The 21,055-nt window shown below is 38.8% G+C and overlaps 1 protein-coding gene across 3 annotated transcripts in view; it reads right to left on the reverse strand.

Moving 5' to 3' along the window:
- Positions 1–21,055, reverse strand: part of ATRNL1 (attractin like 1) — a 506,943-nt gene that overhangs the window by 291,779 nt on the left and 194,109 nt on the right. For all 3 annotated transcript variants that reach the window (XM_037063826.1, XM_037063827.1, XM_037063824.1), the window contains exon 25: positions 13,182–13,243. In XM_037063826.1, the coding sequence (XP_036919721.1) occupies positions 13,182–13,243 (62 nt within the window). The remainder of the gene's footprint in view (positions 1–13,181; positions 13,244–21,055) is intronic.

Below are 21,055 nucleotides of genomic sequence, written 5' to 3' on the forward strand. Positions count from 1 at the left end.
TAGCAAAGATGAATTATTCAATGCCCAGAATTGAAAGTAATCTGCTTACAGTCTCACAGAAATCCGGTGGTACTGTCGGAGTTCAAACCCAGCTGTGTAAACCTCAAATTCTTTCCTCTCCACCTGCGGGGAGCCTTGAGCTTACCCACCACCTTGTGACAGTGACATTTCCAGGACCAAAGGAAGTGGATGAAAAAATAAAAGAAAGAAAAGGAAAAAGCCTGTGACCCTGCCTGACCTTTTCAACCACTGAGGTAGCTTTTTATTTTTTATATAATTATCTATTGCCCTAATGTTTACAAATTTTCTATTTCATCTTAACTTAAATTTTCCAATGTGCTGAAGTCCCATATCTCCTAAAGAATTACAGCAATAACTCTGCTTTATTGGCCCTGTAGCTTCCTCTGTTTTACGGAGCTGGTCAAGGCAGCCATCTGCATGTCAGTTTCCTCACGATCTAGTTTTATTTAAATCCTTGGAATCTGGTATCTGGCTTATATGCTAATAAAGCATTAACATTAATCATGATTAATGTTTATATAATATTCAACACTTTATAGGATACTTTCCTCACCATGGCTTTCAAGGAATTAAATACACCGCTTTGTTCTCAATCAACTGACTTCCACCTCTCAGTCGACAACACGACCATCTATTCCGTGAAACTCCTCCCGAACACTTTATTTCCTTGGTTTTCCTTCTTCCTTCCCCACACACTACAGGGTCGGCAAAGGCAGGCTGCATTCCAGATTTCCCCTTCTAAGTGATACCTTCTTTACAAGTTGGCTCACGGCAACCGTGCTGTCATCTTCTTACCTACTGCCTCACTCGGACTGATTTGCAAATCTGTACCATTAGACAGACCTGCCAAAATGCGAGCACCTACATGAGTATCTCGTTCAAACTCCCTCCAAGAGAGTAAGTTCTCAGCACAATTCTGGTGATGATCTGACAACCAAGTAAATACTCATGGCTGAGAGCTGCCTTACAAATCCCTGCCTTCGATTTTTAGCTAGTTCGGACTATGAAAACATTCTCCTAGCGAATTGTCTTTATCAATCAGTGCGGCTTCTGCTTTCCGGGTTACACCGAGTCCGTCGGTTCCTTCTTCTGCATGCTAAAACTCCTCTGCGGGAAGGAGCCGACAAGATGCCCTCCCCTCCAGGAATTTTCTCAATCAGGAGAGTCATGCCCTCCAGGGGACATTCGGCAGGGTCTGGAGACATTTTTGGTTGTTACCCCTTGTGGCATAGGACGAAGGTGAATATCCTACAATAATACACAGACCAGACCTGCTACCCCAAGAATTTTCCAGAGCAACATGCTAATGGTGCTGAGAAATCCTGTTCTAGTCCGAATTGTTGCCACAGTGCTTAATCCATGTAACACTGTAACTTTTATAACATGGCACTGAGAGCTGATACTTAGCTGAAGGATCTACTTATCTGAAACTCAGTTCTACCATTATACCCTTAAGATTTTAACATTATAAACATCACCTCAAACCTACCACGTCCAAACTGAACTCCTGAATAACATTCACAACAGTAAAAGCAATTAACCTCTCTTGAGTAATATGTACCAAGCACTATAATATAGTTCAAAAATTATTTCCTTAATTACCATAACCACATGATACACTATGGACACCCTTTACACTCTTTAGGTAAAATACCTAAGTTAAAAAGTATTTAGTTGTAAGTTCTCCCCTTTCCCTCAACTTTGTTTCACCATTACTTTCCAAGTAAAACATAAAAGCACATTCGATTTTATCATTCCTCACGCCCCCAGATCAGACACATTTTGCCAACTGTTCCTTTCAGAGTATCTGGAGTGGTAGACAAGAGTATGCACAGCAAAATGCACTTATATTAAATAATTAAATACAAATTTAGTAGCAGAATATACTTTTATTTGACAATCTGTAATTTATATTTCTTAGTCAAGATAGTTACGAGATAGAAATTCAATTTAAGGTGGTGAAAACTTGCTGGATTTCTCCACGAGGAACGAAAAGTCTTTCTGATTTAAATTTCATGACTCAAGCGAGGAGTCCCACTCTTATACTGATGCAGAAATCTAGTATGAAAAATAATTTTCAGTTTTCACAACTGCCACTACTCCGGAAGAGGAGATGGACGCACCAGGGGTCTGCAGTGATGCTCTCTAGGCTAATTCACATTGGAGTTAGACATAAATTGACATAAATTGGTTGGTAAAACCAATAAGTAGTTTAAGAAAATATCTTAATAGTCTCCCAAAATATTTAAAACCCAAAGCCAAGTAGAAGCTGTCATTAAACTTTGTCCAAATGAATGGAATTGGTTCTTTCATTGATTTCAGTAGCTTACACTTTCTCCAGCACGTCTTATTTGACATTAGTAGGTTTATATATCAAGGTAACACTTTATCAATGCTCTTAATGTGCAAAAAATTACATTGCAAGTGAAAGTGGTCATTCTTTTTAAGTATCTACATTTAAAAAGAAAACCAGTTTATTAGGAGCACTTGCTTCGTTAAAAAAATAAAGCGAACAAACAGAATCACTTGACACATTTATCCCGCACAGTTGAAACGTTATGCTCATCCGCTGGCGACGAATGGAAAACCCCAGGCTCCACAGCTGGACCCGGGAGCCTGAGGCATGACAGGACTTCCAGGAGCCCAGATTCCTTGCTGGCCCAGAGGCCTGCACACCACTCTGCCCGTTGCACCGGCTCCTCCCTACCCACTAGACTTAACGTGAGCGAGAAAAAACTTCCGCTACATAAAATGGATAGGTATGGGTTTACCTGTTCCGGTTAGCTGTTCCCTAATACGTCTCTGAAGTCGAAGGTCTTAAGGCCAATGCCAAACCTTAGCATCCTATAATCTGGTATCATGGTAAGTGAATTGGAGAAAAATATTTCATCACTTTCTTCCAGACCTCTTTCTGCTATATTGACTGCTGTGTATTACACAGCAGTTTTTGTAACTCCTTGGTAGAGATGTGGGGACAGGGGGACAACTGGATGTTCTTTAAAAAAATGCTGTGTTATAGAATCAGAAGATCTGAAAGGTTCACGATCCTTCAGTAAAATCCCCCAATAGAAGTGAAATAGGAAAAAAGAAAAGAAAGGAAACCTTAAAAAGCAAGTATCTGAGCTCTGCAGATTAAAAAAAAAGCATGGGCACTAAGGGACATATTTCAATAACTTGATTTTAACCTTCATAAAATGGTCAGTGTGGAAAGGGTACTTAAAATGAAAAAAAAGATGGAACTCATTAGATATTTTCATTCACAGAAAATTAAAGGAAATTCAATAAAAGTAGCACAGTATAGTATAGGTTCTTTTGTAAAGCAGGCCTCGGGTGAGAAAGAAAAGCCCTCAGGTGGTAATCTACTTGGCCAAGTGCAAAAAGAGATAATATTGTCACTATTCTATAGCAATTTGAGGTTAATTGATAATAAAAATCAAGTTTTAAACACATTTTTAAAAGACACTTTGGGCATATTAATCTTTTATTTCAACTAAAAATGTTAAAACTAGGGAACTGTGTGGAAACACAGACTTATTATTTTAAAAAGTAATTTATTTCATAGTAACTGCTATTCTNCTAAGGGACATATTTCCATAACTTGATTTTAACCTTCATAAAATGGTCAGTGTGGAAAGGGTGCTTAAAATGAAAAAAAAGATGGAACTCATTAGATATTTTCATTCACAGAAAATTAAAGGAAATTCAATAAAAGTAGCACAGTGTAGTATAGGTTATTTTGTAAAGCAGGCCTCGGTGAGAAAGAAAAGCCCTCAGGTGGTAATCTACTTGGCCAAGTGCAAAAAGAGATAATATTGTCACTATTCTATAGCAATTTGAGGTTAATTGATAATGAAAATCAAGTTTTAAACACATTTTTAAAAGACACTTTGGGCATATTAATCTTTTATTTCAACTAAAAATGTTAAAACTAGGGAACTGTGTGGAAACACAGACTTATTATTTTAAAAAGTAATTTATTTCATAGTAACTGCTATTCTAGAAACAATCTTTTAAAGATTAAAAAAAAATTTTCCTAACACTTGAAGGATTTGTTTAAAAAGTAAAATGTTAAAAGTGAATCACTAACTTAGAGCACAAAAACAAAAGAACAAACAAAGAAACCCCTATATATTACAAACACAAATTTACTTGTTTCAGTGATCAGATCAACAAAGATGAAAAAAAAAAGTGAAGACACAGTATGTTCGTAGTATGTATCCGTGCAAGTTTGTTGAGGGTTATTAAGCAAGAATCGAGGCTGGCAGAACCAGCCTGGGGAACATTTGGTGGGGGGACTGCATGCCCTCCCCAAGCTCCTTTCCACAGATGTTGCAGGATGACAGCTGCCTGCTCTAGGGGCATGGCGGTGTGAAGTACTTTTGGCTTAGGAAAAGCATTTTATTTTTTAAAAGAGTTTATTTATTTATTTCTAGAGAGAGGGAGAGAAACATCAATGTGTAGTTGCCTCTCACGCCTGCAACTGGGGACCAGTCTCACAGCCCAGGCATGTGCCCTGACTGGGAATTGAACCAGTGATGACCCTTTGGTTCGTAGGCCAGTACTCCATCCACTGAGCCATACCAGCCAGGGCTGGAAAAGCATTTTAAAGAAGAAACTCCCACCCTGCTGGTAATAAACACAGGAAAATAAAATAAAAATTAAAAAATGACCCGCAAAAAAAAAATTACATCTTAGGATGCACTACCATTGAAGATGACTCCAAATACAAGTAACAGAAAACTTCATGCAAAATACAATCAACAATATCGGACTAAATGGACTTAATACACCACGCTATGACCAGACTACATTGGCCCTGTCCATATGCTGAAACCCCATCACCCAGCGTGACCACATTTGGAGGCAGGGAATTTAGCAGGTACCGAAACAGCTTTGGAACTGGGAAAAGAAGGGGAATTTTGAGGGAGATGCTAGAAAACACTAGATTGACGTGAAGAGACTGGGAGAGAAACATGAACTTAAGAGGCGATGCTGGTGAGAGGTCAGAAGAAATAAGGAGAACTATTTTCTTAGAGAATATATAAATAATCATGAACAGACTGTTGATATGCATATAAAGTCAAAGGTCATTCTGGTAAGGCCACAGAATGAAATGCGGAACAGGTTACTGGGAACTGGAGGAAAGGCCATCATCCTTATTATAAAATGGCAAAGAACTTGGCTGAACTGCATTCTCGTGTTTGGTGGAAAGTAGAGCTTGCAAGCCATGGAGTTGGATACCTAGGAAAAGAGATTTATAAGGAAAGTATTGAAGATGTGGCTTCGGCCCTCTTATCTGCTTATAGTAAAATGCAAGTGGACAGAGGTGAACAGAAGATGGAATTGTTAGGCAAAAAGGAACCAGAACTTGGAATTTTGGAACATTCTCAGTCCACTCATATTGAACAAACTGAGAAAGCTTGTTTGGAAGAGAACACTCAGGATGTGGCTAAAAAACCATTTGGCAAAGAAAGCATGGGTGTGGCTCATGGATTTGATCAACATTTTACCAGAAGCAGGACATGGAGCTGGGATTACACCGGCACAGACACGGCTGGTCTGAACTGAATGAACAGGAAAAGCAGGATGGATGAAGGAATGCTGCTGGACTTCCTGGATTCTACAGGATGGAGCCACAGGGGTGTGCTGTTGGGAACAGGCTATGTGCTTCAGGAAAAGGGGGGAATGACCCACATGTCATTAAGAGATCACCAAGGCTCTCCCTGCCAGGCCCTGGGGGCAAGTCTAGTTTCTCCAAGGTTTCAAAGGGTGGAGCCTCTTTAGTTTGGGGGAGACCAGAATGCCACCGCCCAGTGTCTGGGAGCCAGGCTGCAGCCCAGGGCTTTAGGGTCAGGGCCACCTCACCAAACTGAAGGACAGGGCCGCTCCACAGAGCTGTGGGGTGATGCTGACACCCCCGTGGGCCTGGAGGCAAAACATTACACCAAAGAGGATTCTTCTCCCGTCTTACGAGCTGATGCGGTTTGCCTTGGGTTTGGGACATGCTTACAGCGCATGACCCCTCTCCTCCTTCAGATTTCTCCCTTTTGAAATGGGAATGACTACATTATGTGTGTCCAGCCATTGCATTTTGGAAGCACATAATTTGTCTGGTTTCACAGGTTCATGGCCGGAAAGGAATTTTGCCTCATGACGACTCATACCCTGGGTTTCACTTAATTCTGATGCAGATGAGACTGAGATGAGACTTTGGACACTAAGAGTTGATGCTGGAATGAGTTAAACCTTTTGGGACTGTTGGGACGGAATGAATGTAGCTCGCATGCAAATAAGGACAAGATTCTGGAGGGCCAGAAGCAGAATGTTATATGTTCCTCCTAAATTCATGTGTTGAAGCCAAAGTTCAGGTATAATAGTAGTTAGAGGTAGGGACTTCAGGATGTAATTAAAGTTAAATGAGCTCATAAGGGTGGAGCCCTTTAGTCAATAAAATGAGTGCCCTTACAAAAAGAGACACTAAAGAGCCTGTGCACTTTCTCCTAGCACACATCAAGGAAAAGCCATGTGAACACACAGCAAGAAGGCCACCTTCTGCAAACCGAAAGGAAGGCTGTCTCCAGAAACCAACCACACTGGCACTCAGAGCTCAGAGTGCCCAGCCTCCAGAACCGTGAGATTTCACGAAGTCTGCTGCTACAGCCACACCGTCTGTGGTATTTTGCTGGGCAGCCTGAGCAGACTCAGATGCTCCCAGTGTACAAAGGAAGAAGGAAAGATAATGTCCAGCTTGGGTCTGATCGGGGCTCTGACTACATTTGTCTCTGACTACGCAGTCTGCTCTGCATCAGCTTTACTCTCAGTTTGTTCGAACAAAAGTGGAAGCAGCATGTCAGGACTTACATCATACAACATTACACAAGCCCACTCTTCCCCCATCGTTTGGCTACTTGAAAGCTATGCACTAACAGGCTTCAGCCCAGGATGCCGGTGAGGGACCCGGCTACCAAAAGTGGTAGGAGTTAAGTGAAGGCTGGGAAGAATCCATAAATTCCACTTCAGGAATCATTTAGGCAAAATTCATAGAAAAATACCCAAATGAACCTCCCCAAAACTGACTCATCCCTGGTCAGTGTGTCTCAGGGGATTGGGGCATTGTCTTGTATACCCAAAGGTAGCAGGTTTGATCCCTGGTTGGCTTGTTGACAGAGGCAACGATCAATGTTTCTCTCTCTCTCTTTCTCCTTTCTTCACTCTCTAAAATCAACTTTAAAAAAAAATACCCTCAGATGAGGATTGAAATAATTTATTTAAACATAGAAGCCACTCCAATGCCCACTGACAAATGAATAAGAAAATGTGGTGTACGCATGCAATGTAGTAGATATCATTGGCTTAAAAAGGAAATTGTGATATATTTAAAAAATAAGATAACTCTGTCAAGAAAAACAGAAAACCTGAAATGACATAATGAAATTGAATGGAAATTGAAAAGTCTACCCACAAAAACAAATCAAATCATACAAAAGCAAATTCAAAAACCATGCCAAATTCATATGATTTTATAGGTCAGTTCTACCACGTCTTTAAGCAACAGACAAATCAGACAACCGTTAAAATATGTGCCTAACCTCTGACAACAGGGAGCGTAAGTTAATCCATGGCTCCCACTCCTGCATTCTGAAAGCCATTGCCATGTTCACGCTGAGCGCAAACTCCCCAAGAGCTATTCTCAGTCAATGACTGCGCACGGCAGTGCTCTCGAGGCAGGTCTGATCCTGGGAGACACAGAACTCTCACGGGCGATTCGGCTCAAGGACTTACCACTGGTCTTGTCAAACTTTCTCAGCCCTGCCCTGCAATTGCAAGCTCTTTCACTCAACTTCCCTTTCTTCCCACTCTATTTTACAAAGGTCAGATCAATGTTGTGGTCTGCAAGGTCCCTCTCCTTCTCCCTTGCTCTCTCCCCCTTGCAGGAGTTTCCCCTGATACATTTATTGCCTGCCTGATCCCATTTCAGTGTCTGGTTCTCTGACGACTTGCCGTCTGGGAAATCAGGAGGTAAAATGGGGATTGGGAGCCGGCGGCTCACTCATTACTCGTCAGGCTAACAGGGAACCCTCCATGCTGGTAGGTAGGGCACAGATGCAGAGGGAGCTGGGGGAAGGGTTCGGCCGCTCAGAGATTCCGCCAGTGGCAACCTGGGGAAAACACCTTCAGAGGAGCGTTGTCTGATCATTGCTATGCTGTGTTACTACCTGGGGAGCGATAACGAGAGACTGGAGGACCTCGACCTTACTGGATGCATAGAGGGCTAGAGGGTATCCTTCAGAGCTCTAAATGAGGCCCTTGTCTCTGACGGTGGAAGAGCCAATAAGGACGAGCAGCAGGCTAATGATCTAACTGCCAGATCCGCTCTTTCACTCGACTTCCAAAGATGACAGACGCTCAGGCAGAGCAGTTCTCTGAAAGCCGAGCCCTTGAAAAATGGCACAGGAATGTCTAGAATGGAACATCTAGATGGATGCTTCTGAGGAGCTGGGTTCCACAACTCCCTCTTCTAGCAACAGAGCCAACAGAAGCTCCCATGAGAAGCTGCCGCTACCTCTTCTGTTGGTTGCCGGACCAATAACAACCATAATTAAACCAGCACCGTCTATATTGGCCTGATAAGAATGGGAGGCAATTACCTTTTAAAAGAGCTGCAAGAATTAGCTAGCACGGGCTGGCAGGAGCCAGAGGAATATGACCACAATTGCCTGTTGGTGGAATGTGATCAAGGTGGAAGGCATGTAAGACTGGATAAGCAAAAATTCATGACTACTGGCGTGTACTCTCAGAACCACAGGAGATGCAATGCCCTAATGAGGACCCCAGGGGATAGGCATGCCTGTTGCTGGAGTGACTCTCAGGAGCCTGGAAAAAAGCAGTGGGCAATGCAAAGGGAAACGGAAATACCTGAGTTGCCCTAGTGCGTGGAAGAGAACAGAAGCCGACAGAGGGAATATGCTGGGATGGTGCTGCGGAGATTATTAAAAATGCAAGGTACCCCGAGGGGCGCAATAGGGAGGCACATTTAGTTTTATTTTAACTAAGAATGAAGAGACAAGGGGTTATGGGTTGTTTCCCCAACAGAAAATCATGATCCTCTATCTATGAGTCTGTTTCTACTTTATTTTGTTCATTAGATACCATGTATGAGTGGAATCACATGGTGCTTGTCTTTCTCTGATTGGCTTATTCATGTAGCACAATGCACCCCAATGAATTCAATAAAAAATCATGATCTTCTGCTCAGTCCCAGGATGAGCTAATTTACAAATGCAGAAACCACTGACTGAACAGATGGCTGGGTCCACAGAAGGAAGGACATGATGAAACATCTTTGAGAGTGTATAAAATGATCCCCCAATGGACCTGGGTATGATTTCTATACAAAGGGGCCTGCGCATATTTGGGTATATATATGGCTACACACATGGGTGTACACAGTGCAAGAGGAATAAGTAGATGGCTTGGTTACTATTAGACACAGGGTTACAGATGTCACAGACACCCAAGGACTAAAGTGGCATCACGGCACTTTGAAAGAGCTAGGTGTCTTCTGGGACCAGGTAACAAATTCTGGCAAATTCTGGCTCATGGCATGCCAACAGGGTCTGTGGATGTACCTGGTGATAACTTACCTGGTTCTGAAGTGTAAAACTAGAATTTATGTTCAAGTTAGTTACAATAACTCGTATACCGCACCCCTGGCCTGTCTGGCAAGACCTATCCTAGTGGGCAAGACCAGGCGGCAACCTCTGAACTACCCTCCTTCTGGTCAAGCTGGTAAATCAGAAACATGACGTCACCCCAGTGGGCTAGTGAAAACTATTACCACCATTATAAATCTAAAAGATGCAGGGGCAACGGTCCCTACTACCTCTCCATTTAATTCACCAGCCTTAACTTCTTTTAAAATAAATAATTCAGACTCCAGTTTCACACAGATTTACTTTTCTCTTTTGCATACCAGAAAAAGGAACTTATTTTTAAAATAACTTCTTTCAGTTTTATAATCATTTACTCTATTATATCACAGACTCTAACAAATAACAACCAAATAAAATTCACAACAATAAAATTCTTTAATTCTCCACAGGAGAAGATTGACACTTAGAGATGTTCGGTGATGTGCGGTGATGGTTCAGAAAGCTAAGAATAGGGCCGGGCTGTGTCTACAATCTCCCCGACACTGGCCTAACCATGCCTACCACCAGAACTAGGCCCAATACGTGGAGTTAAAAAAGCAGAAAGAATTTGTGAAGTAGCTTCCATCGAACCATGGCAGAACCAAAAAGCAGACGCATTTTCCTCTGCTACTTGAATGACTTGGTTAGAAAAGGCAATCGCAGTAATGGTGGCCTGACTGAAACGCTCTTTTAAAATTTATCGGGCCCTGGCCAGGTAGCTCAATTGGTTAGAGCATTGTTCTTCCAATATGCCAAGGTTGCGGGTTCGATCCACAGTCGGGGCATATACAAGAATCAACCAATGAGTGTATAAATAAGTGGAACAACAAATCAGTGTCTCTCTCACTCTCTCTCTGCCCCCTTTCCACCTCTCTAAAATCATTAAATTAAAATAAATAAATAAGATTTATCATTGACCTTATTTAAGAAAAACAAATGAACTCCAAAATATTCTGTCCATGTTTTTCTTCACAGTAAGGCAATTTTAATACAAATTTACATTTCAATACTGAAAGAGATTCAAAAGACAAAAAAAACCCACCAAATACATTTTACCTCGCATGATGACTAAAATTTTTCCACTTTGTTCCTGGTGACAACATAATAAATGAGACCATCTCTAAGACGTGGTACACATCAACTTCCTTTTTATTTAATGAAAGAACTATCAAACTGAAATATGTGCACAAATTCAAAAGCTTCAACTATAACCTTAAATATTTAAATAGTTCATATATTCAGCATTGTGAATTTTCACACAGCTGAACTTTTTAGGCTATATCCATCCACACTGTTCTGCATTAACAGTTTTATTTTGATGCATTAAATAAGGCTCATTTGATTTTATCTTCTCATACTTTCCCAAAACATATAATAATGTAATTAATGGCCTTAAAATCCATTTATATTCAGAAGTATAAAGTCATAAAACATTAATTGTATTTAAGATGTTTCCTCAAATTTCACTTTTAAGGGACAAATTTAAAGCATGAATAAAACTTGCACACATGTTAGAGATAAATGTTTATAGCATTAAATTCCAGAAATTACAACTTTTGTAGGGACACAGATGAACACAATTGTTCTCAGAGGAAAACGACCACCATAGCAAAGGGGTTAACAACAGAAATGGATTAATAAGCAGGGAAGGCCCTGGCTGGTGTGGCTCAGTGGACTGAGCACAGGCCTGCGAACCACACGATCGCGGTTCGATTCCTAGTCAGGGCACATGGCTGGGTTGCAGGCCAGTTCCCATCAGGGGACTCATGAGTGGCAACCATACATTGATATTTCTCTCTTTCTCTCTGTCCCTTCCTCTCTAAAGATAAATAAATAAAATTGAAAAAAGAGGTTAGGAGGCTATAAAAAATAAAAATAAAAAAATAAGCAGGGAACGTGCAAATTTGAGAAACGAGTGTAGAAAACTGAAGGGCTGTTCATGGAGACAAGAGACTAGGCTCTCTATATGGGCCCATATGGATAAATTAAAAGAGAGATTGTAGGGACACAGATTTCAGCTTCTCACGAAGAAAAATTAGCTATCTGAAGATGGAAAATGCCACCTCAGGAGACGGTGCATTTCCTGTCCTTAAAGGCATTCAGGCATGCGCCAGATCAGGAGCTGGGCAAATTCTGCCGCAGGCAGTATCCTGCCCGCCAGCTGTTTTTATAATGAAGCTTTACTGGAACACGGCCACTCTCGTTGGTTTCTGCACTGGCTGGGGCGGCTTCAGCACTGCAGCTTCAGAGTTGCATACGTGTAACAGAAACTGCAGAGCCCACGAGTCCTGAAATAGGCACTACCTGGCCCATCATGAAAAATGGGTGCTGACCTCTGTGGGGAAGGCATTAGAAATTCAAGTATTGTACAGGTGTCTGGACAAGATCACCAGTAGGGGCTACTTTGGTGTTTAGGGAAGTGCTTGGCATATCATGTGTCGGGTGGTGAAGGTCCATTACTGTACAAGGTGATACGGCCAAATTGGCAAGCGAAGGTCAAAGTTCACACTGCTTTATATAAAGTTGTGTGCTGTGATGGGGGACTATGTCTGCCAGGAGAAGGAGATGCATTTGTTTAGTTGGCACAAAGGCACCCAAGGGACCCACATAAGCTATACACAGAGTAACCACGTCAACGAAACTGACATCCCTTCCAGTCCAGGTGCTCTCAGACTCTGTGATAATGAACCTGAGCTGCTTCTCCCAGCCCAGTGCTGCTTTATGCATCACCCGTGGAAAGGAAAGGAAATGTTCCTGGACAAGAGTTTTCACGTTTTGAGAAACACTTCCAGCTCCGCCCTCTCTTTCAGAAAGACACATTGCAAATGAACGTACCAAAAATCCGGACAAGTGATGTCAGTTAAAAACAAATTACGGTGCTCTGGTTAACTTCAGTATACACACTTTCCAAAGCTGTTTAATTATGAAACCATTTGTTATGGGAATGATGCTCCATTTGGTCACATTTTGTCCTTCTAGATTATAAACTCCTTGAGAACATAAACACATGTTTGTTCTTATCCCTTACAGATTTTAACATATTGCTAAGCACATATAATTTCCTAAGAAATCACTGAATTGATTTAACTCTAGAAAATGCACCTGATCAATATGGTGAGTGTACCATTAATTTCATTAATTAAAAAAGAGTTTAATTACTTTTGTGACAGGGGAACATGAAGTTATTCTCATTCTACTAAATCCATTAACAAATAGTACAACAGCAAAATAACCTTGAAAAAGTATATTTCAAATATGTGTCCTCTGCTCTGCGGCATATATTTAAGCATGTAAAATGATTCATGATCTGTATGAATATATATATTCATAACATATATGATATAAAGTATCACATATAACACTGCATGGTATTTTAAGGTTAAAAATTTACTGAATTACCTAACAGGTTGACAGAACAAATATCAAAATACAGGTTTAACAAATTCAAAGTCAATAAAAGCAAATTACCTGAAGAAGGTGACAAAAAACTGTACGAGATCCATGATTGTGTTGTGTTGTGAAAATGCAATCTGAAAGATCAAAATAAAAGGAAGTTTGAAACTTACTGCATTGACATGGTGATATTTTAGGGCACTTCTAAGCACAATATTTTTAAATGATCAAGGTAATTGGATTACCATATTATAAATCATTTATGCTGCAATCAAAATTTTATCTAGGACACCTAATATAGTAACTACTAATGATAGCATTTGCCTGGGTCCTAAAAATTAAATGGTTTAAGAAAATGAATACAAAATTACTTCAGGAATGACTGCTACAAGTGTCCTATGAAATCCTATGACATTAAAATGCACCTCACCAAATCGTGCAGATGCGTTTCTTCGTCCAATAATAATTACATTTTCTATTAACATAATGGATCATTGCAAAGTCAAGAGACCAATTAATAGTGAAATTTAGTAATATCTTCATTTGTCCCAGGTTTTTAAAGAGCTCTCAAATAATTGATGAAATGAATGTTAAAATACTGAGTGAGCTGGAACTGGAGCAACAGTGATGGCAATCTGTTCTGTCCATTCGAGCTTCAACACAAATAAATGCACACTGAATACATTTCCAAAATCTAAAACCTAAGCTTAAGTTATGCTACCTCTTATAAAATAATAACAACCAACATTTTGAACGTATGATTCAACAGAAATGTTTACATTATGAGAGTCTGGCTGGAGAAGTAGATTAATAGTGTCAGATTTACCACAGATGATCAGAATTCTTATTTGGATATTTCTTATTTGCTCTTATTCTGAAGGACAAGTTAGTATGTTGGTGCAAATGTCAGACCACCATTAACAAATTCTGATATATTTGAGATAAATAAAAATGAAAATGTAACGGGATGTGCTGAAACTATCAGGTTCATCTGACAAAGTAAAAGAGGTTTTACCAACCACTATTTAGGCTCCAGTTGAGCCAAATGCTGACATAAAAGCATTCTTAAATAATGGAAGTTATAACGGAAATCAGCCAGCTCAGAAACAATGGGCTGTGTTTCAGATAGCAATTCAAGATTGCATCAGGTTTTTCCTTACTCATTTTTTAAATAAATTAGAGCAAACTGGAGATTAAGTTACCTATTATTAGATGAGATCAACTATGATAATTTATCCCAATAAGCACAAACTTCCTATAGAGAGTAACACATTGCTAATTGATATAATAATATGCATCATCCCTGATAAAGTAAGATTTTTTAAAATGGGGTTAAATGGAAAATGGATAATTTTTAAATATAAAATCTATTTCTGGATAAAAACATGAGGAATAAACACACCAGCCAATCCTTTATAAATATAACACAAATTACAATGGTTATAAATCCTTGAATATTGCCTATGAAAATTTAATGGGTTTAATTATTTTTAGAGCAAATAAATGCCTTAGTGAATGCACTCATAACTTTCCTCCTGGTTTAATGTAAAAACTCAACTGGTCTCCGGGTCTCCAATTTCACAATCCCCTGGTCACTTTTCACCCGGCTGACGAAATGCTCTCTTGGAAACTGGAGGAGGTTTCTGTAATTCCCGTTCACAGCCCTTCATCCCCCTGCTTAAATTTCCCCAGTGTTTCTTCATCACTTTCAGCTTGGGCTCCAACTTCCTGGCCACAGCAAAGAATGACCTTCAAGTGTGGCCCTTGCATCTTTCTCTACACTTAGCACTGACACCAAAGTCTGATCAGATAACGGTTTTAGTAGTTTCCAGTGTTTGCCATTCATTACCACCCCCTGTCCTGGGTCAGCAGGAACGGTTCCCTCTTGCCCTAACACCTTCTCTTGGGGAGTTTCAGTCCAAATGATTCATTGCCTGGCAGTGCAACTCAAGATCCTGTCTATTTGGTGGCCTCAATTGCTACCAGATACTTCTACAACATTACTACTACCTAAAAAAAAATCCTCCAACTTTTGGAAACCATTTACTATTGCCCTGGCACTGGGCTGTTTTCCACACACTAATTTCTTTAATCAACAAAATAACCACATAAAATAAGTAATGCTATTAAGTCCGTTTTATAGATAAGGACATAATGGTTCACAGGTTACCCCCGCAAAAAGCAGAACTAAAATGGAAACCAGTGTGCCATGTCCCAGCCAGCTCTTACATTGTACTCTTTCCTAAGACCTGTGTACTGTTTATCAGTGTACTGTGATGATTAGCTTATTTTTCTTTTCGCTCCATTTGATTTCAAGATATTTGAAGTCAGGCATTACCACGGTCAGCTATACATTCCTAGCAACTAGCAAAGAATCTGGCATCTTGACTTATAAGTGTTTAGTAAATAAATTGCAGTAACTTATAGAGATATATATCTCAATGTTCTAAATAAAAGGGCTTTAAAAAAGTTTCATTTTAACTAAAGGTCAAGTTGTACAAGAAAATGAGAATTATTTTTATATCAAGATTATGTCAGTTAAAATAGATAAAACTTTATATCTACTTGTCCAGAGAATATATTAAAGTTAAAGAATATTATTTTTTCAAAAATACTTTTGCTTGAAGCTAAAGAATACTATTTTTCCAAACACTTTTCAAAAAACATTTGTAAATCCTAAAAAATAAAATAGGCCCTTTCAAAAGACAAAAAGAAATTGCATTTGCAATGCTACCTGTTCTTAATTACAGTATTAGCATATTAATGAGGTTTTGTGAAGAGCCTCAAGTTTTAATTCATCAATCAAGAACATATAAAAGCAAGAGCAATGGCTCAGATAAAAACCTATATGCCATTTATGCTTATAAAACCATTTTTTATAAATTGTGATCTGCAATACAGATTATAAGTATTAAAAGTTAAAGTTCTAGTTTAAGAGGATGTTTGGAAAATGGAAAAATAAAAAGAAATAGTTGATTAAGTCCAAGTGACAATCTTTAATGGATATAATTTAAGTATGCCAATAGTAACATGAGCATTAGACTACAAAAGATGAGCTTAAGGGCATATACACTGATTTATGTCTAATATATTTTCTACATATATATTCATAATAAATAATTTAGACACACTTTAATTTTATTTTGGTTTCAATGAGTTTGAGTTTAAGAATTTTAATATCTTGCAGGAAACAGACTTTGGGTCAAGATGGAGGCATAGGCAGATACACTCTACCCCCTGCACAACCACAAGAAGGACTGCAACCAACCTCAAAACAAAAAACACCCACAACTGCCAGGAAATAGAACTGTGTGGAAGTCTGACAACCAAGGATTTAAAGAAGACATATTCACCCAGACTGGCAGGAGGAATACGGATGGGGAGCCAGGGTGGAGAGGATATTGTGTGGCAGCAGTGAGCAGGTGGCAGTGGCAATGGCCAGAAGAATGGGCAGTCCCACATTAGGGACACCTGGGGAGCGAGATCCAGGCCAGACCTCATAGCCCAGGGTCCCAGCGCTGGGAATATAAATTCTCATAACTCCTGGCTGTAAAAACCAGTGGGGGTTGGGGTAGCAGAAGACACTGCCAGTCTCTCAGGAGAGTTCATTTAAAGAGCCTGCAGGGTCCTAGAGATGTACACAAACTCCCCCATTCTAGGAATCAATGCCAGGACAACAGCTAGAGGGGCACCAGTCACATACATGACTAGAAGCGGGGCAAGTGCCAAACAAGCCTCCAGCAGGCAGGTAGCGGTATTGCTCCTTCTTTGTCCCCTCCCCCATGTACAAAGCCACAGAGCAGTGAAACAGGCTGTCTTCATCCTGGCAATTACCCAAAGCTCCACCCCATACAGTGTAACAGGTACACCAAGACAAGGAGTCAAAACAGCTCTACCTAATACATAGAAACAAACACAGGGAGGCTGCCAAAGTGAGGAGATAAAGAAATGTGGCCCAAATGAAAGAACAGAACAAAAAAACCCAGTAAAAGAACTAAGTAAATTAGAGATAGTCAACCTATCAGATTCAGATTTTAAAACACTGGTGATCAGGATGCTTAGAGAACTCACTGAGTATGGCAAAAGCATGAGGGAAGAAATGAAGCCTACACTAAGTGGTATAAAGTAAAATCCACAGGGAACCAACAGTGCAGGGAAGGAAGCCGGGGTTCAGACCAATAAACAGTCAACCAGAACAGAATGAAGAAACAAGAATTCAAAAAAAAAAAAAAAAAACAAGGAGAAAATAAGGAGACTCTGGGACATCTCCAAACATGCCAACATCGGAATCACAGGGATGCCGTAGAAGAAGAGAAGAGCGAGAAACTGAAAGATTATTTGAAGAAAATAATGAAAGAAAACTTCCCTAATTTGGTGAAGGAAATAGACATACCAGTCCAGAAAACACAGAGAGTTCCAAACAAGTTAAACAAAGAGGACCACACCAAGACACATCATAATTAAATGCCCAAAGATTAAAGATAAAGAGAGAATCTTAAAAGCAGCAAGAGAAAAGGGGACGGTTACCTACAAAGGAGTTCCCATAAGCCTGTCAGCTGACTTCTCAAAAGAAAACTTATAGGCAAGAAGGGGCTGGAAAGAAGTATTCAAAGTCATGAATGGCAAGGACCTAAATGCAAAAACAAAGTTATCATTTAAAATAGAAGGGCAGATAAAGTGCTTCCCAGACAAGATAAACCTAAAGGAGTTCATCATCACCAAGCCCTTATGTGAAATGTTGAAGGGACTTATTTTTTTAAAAAAAAAAGAAGATCAAAACTATGAACATTAAATTGACAACAAGCTCACAACTATTAACTGAAATTAAAAATAAAAACAAAAGCAAACTAAGCATACAAACAGAACAGGGACAGACTCATAGGTATGGAGATCACACAGAAGGTTATCAACAGGGAAGGAGAAGAAGGAGAATGGGGGGAAGGGACAGGGAAGAGAAGCATAACTGGTAGGCACAAGATAGACAGGGATATTAAGAACAGTATATGGAATGGAGAAGCCAAAGAGCTTATATGCATGACCCATGGACATGAACTAAAGGAAGGATTACTTAAGGGAAGTAGGGTACCAGGCAGAGGTGGGTAAAGGGGGAACATTGGGACAACTGTAATAGCATAGTCAATAAAACATACTTTTAAAAAATGCAAGGCAACAGAAGCTCAACATACAATGACTAAACAGGAATTCCATGAAAACTTCCATTATAGCCCTGGCTGGTGTAGCTCAGTGGACTGAGTGCGGGCCTGCGAACCACACAATTGCGGTTCGATTCCCAGTCAGGGCACATGCCTGGGTTGCAGGACAGTTCCCAGCAGGGGACTCACGAGAGGCAACCATACATTGATATTTCTCTCCTCTCCTTCCCTTCCCCTCTAAAGATAAATAAATAAAATCTAAAAAAAAAAAAAAACTTTCATTATATTGTGGAGAATTATCTGAAACTACTGAAAAAGATTTGGAAAGTCTATTAAAAAATATAAAAACTACTGTTATATCAAAAAAAATTTTAATGTCTCGATTTATATTGCTTACTACATTCTTTCAGTTTAGCTCCTAAAAAAAGGACTCAATTAAAATAAATCATGTATCCATATTTGAAATTGGTTCTTCAGATATTATATTATGTGAATGTACAGCTTTATACTATTAATTCTTTAAATTAGTATTAAATATTTTTAAAGTCATTCAGTTGAGAGGGTTCCTTAATCTGTAGTAATTTTTATGTATACCATTTTAATTTTGAATTTCAAGCAAATACATCACATGGAAAATCTGAGATGACTGCAATTTACAGAGATATTTCTCACTTGAAATGTTACCATTTCTTATGCATTGTGGTGACATAATACTCAATACTCAAATATTTCATATTTGGAAAGATCATAACATTTGAAATACACTCACAATTACAGGTCAATAATACCTTTATTGAAGTATAACATAAACATAAATAAATTCTTTTTAATGTATATATTTTTTGGATTTTGGCAATTTTTACCAAGCTATACAACTGCAACCACAATGAAAATATGGAAGTTTCATCAGCTTAAAATGCCCTCCTTTGCCTGGGGCAGCTGAACCCTCCACACGCCCTGAACCTTCTATGTCCTTTGTATCACCATGGCTCTTCATGTTTCTACAATTTCATACAAATGGAATCACAGGGCACACAATATTTCATGTTTGATCTCTTTCACTTAGCATAGTGTTTTCAAGCTTTGCCCATGTCAGTGCTTGTATAAATATATTTTATTATTGAGTGTTATGACACAGTATGATATATCAAAATCTGTTTATCCATTTTTCAGTTCATACACACTCCTAAATGTGATCATACAATATTCATTGCTACATTACTTTAAAATTTTTTTAAATTTCCAACAATATCCATGGAGGTACAGGACCTGGTTAAACTGCTTTCATATTAAAAATGATAATAAAGATTACATAGAAATAAAATTGTTTGCTCTATGTTACATAAAAATCATAGAAGTCTATACAATCAAATCATTTTATGATGGCAAGTATTCAAAAATGTCTGTTTGGTTATGTGAATACTGAACAAGAATTCATTAAATTTTTGAAGAGTTTAATTAGATTTAGGGAAGAAATTAATCACTTTAAAAAACTGTTACTATAAAGAATTGGGACCACTTCTTTGGTGCTTAGATTCATTTTACAAATGAAAGGTTAAATGGGTTCTTTATAAGTCATTTTCTATAACTATAGAAAAAACTATATTTTTCTAAGAAAATATAAGCCACCATATCTAATTTGAGCAACTTTATTGCTTATAAAAATAACATTTGTATTAATATTAAAATAAGGAGACAACAAACTTGTTTTGTTAAAGGTCTGTGAATAATCTGTAAAGATTTTCAACTTTGTGGACAATATGGTCTCTGTTTCTTACTACTGAATTCTGACACTACAAACTTGATATGATACATTTTTCTTCACTTAATCTCTAGAACATCTGTATCTATCATAACCAATCTTATATTTTAGTTGTCATAAAATCTTTTCATTTAGCTCTACAGTAATATGCTTAAGTATCATTTAATAATTACCTCACATTCATATTCTGATTAGTATAATCAATGTATTAGTTTCATAACTGACAAGATTGATTAGCAATATCAAATGCCACTTCTTAAATTTATGGAAACCTAGGTTTCATGACAAAAAAGAATTGTAGCTTAAAGAGAAAGGAAGACGTATGTTTTAATATATATGTGATAAATTCCTCAAGCTTGTAACAATTTGGAAAACAACTACAACAATATGTGTCCTGTGGGGTAATTTGGGGAAAATATTTCACAAGGATATCTTTATCAGCACCTTTGTGTTATAACCTTACTTTTCAAACAATATACATGAGATAAAACTTCCTCTTCACTTCAACACCTACTCTAGCAGCTAACCACCTTATTTGGGCTCAGCTGGCTCATCATATACGTTCGTGTTGCTAACACACTTGTAACACAACTGGTTATTAGTACGGGGATATCACCTAGCCTACTATGGAAATTAAAATTGCTCCATCCTAGCATTATTCTCATTATGACATCAGTTTGCCGATTGACAGCGGTGAATTACCAAATCCCATTGACTCAGGAGCAGGTAGCTTAGATGCCAACTAATTTAATGTAAACAGTAATGTGGAAGGGTTGGTGAGCAGCACTACAGTACAATACACAGTGGTTAAGCTCAATGCGCTCTTTCTGTTTTTCAGGTTATTTGCGTTGCAGTTTTAGTAGTATTTTTCTTTTTTTTTATCGCCAAGATTCAATTGCATGGCATTACAAGTCACAGAGAATGTATTAAAGAACTAATAAAGAACTGGTACAAATCAATATACTGGCATGATTTTCTCAACTTAAAATAAAATGTCACTTTAAAAACTGAGGCAAATCAACCTATTAGCATGA

Source organism: Sturnira hondurensis, unplaced genomic scaffold (genome assembly GCF_014824575.4).
Source record: "Sturnira hondurensis isolate 20B ecotype Veracruz unplaced genomic scaffold, ASM1482457v3 Scaffold0014854, whole genome shotgun sequence".
NCBI classification, from domain to species: Eukaryota; Metazoa; Chordata; class Mammalia; order Chiroptera; family Phyllostomidae; genus Sturnira; species Sturnira hondurensis.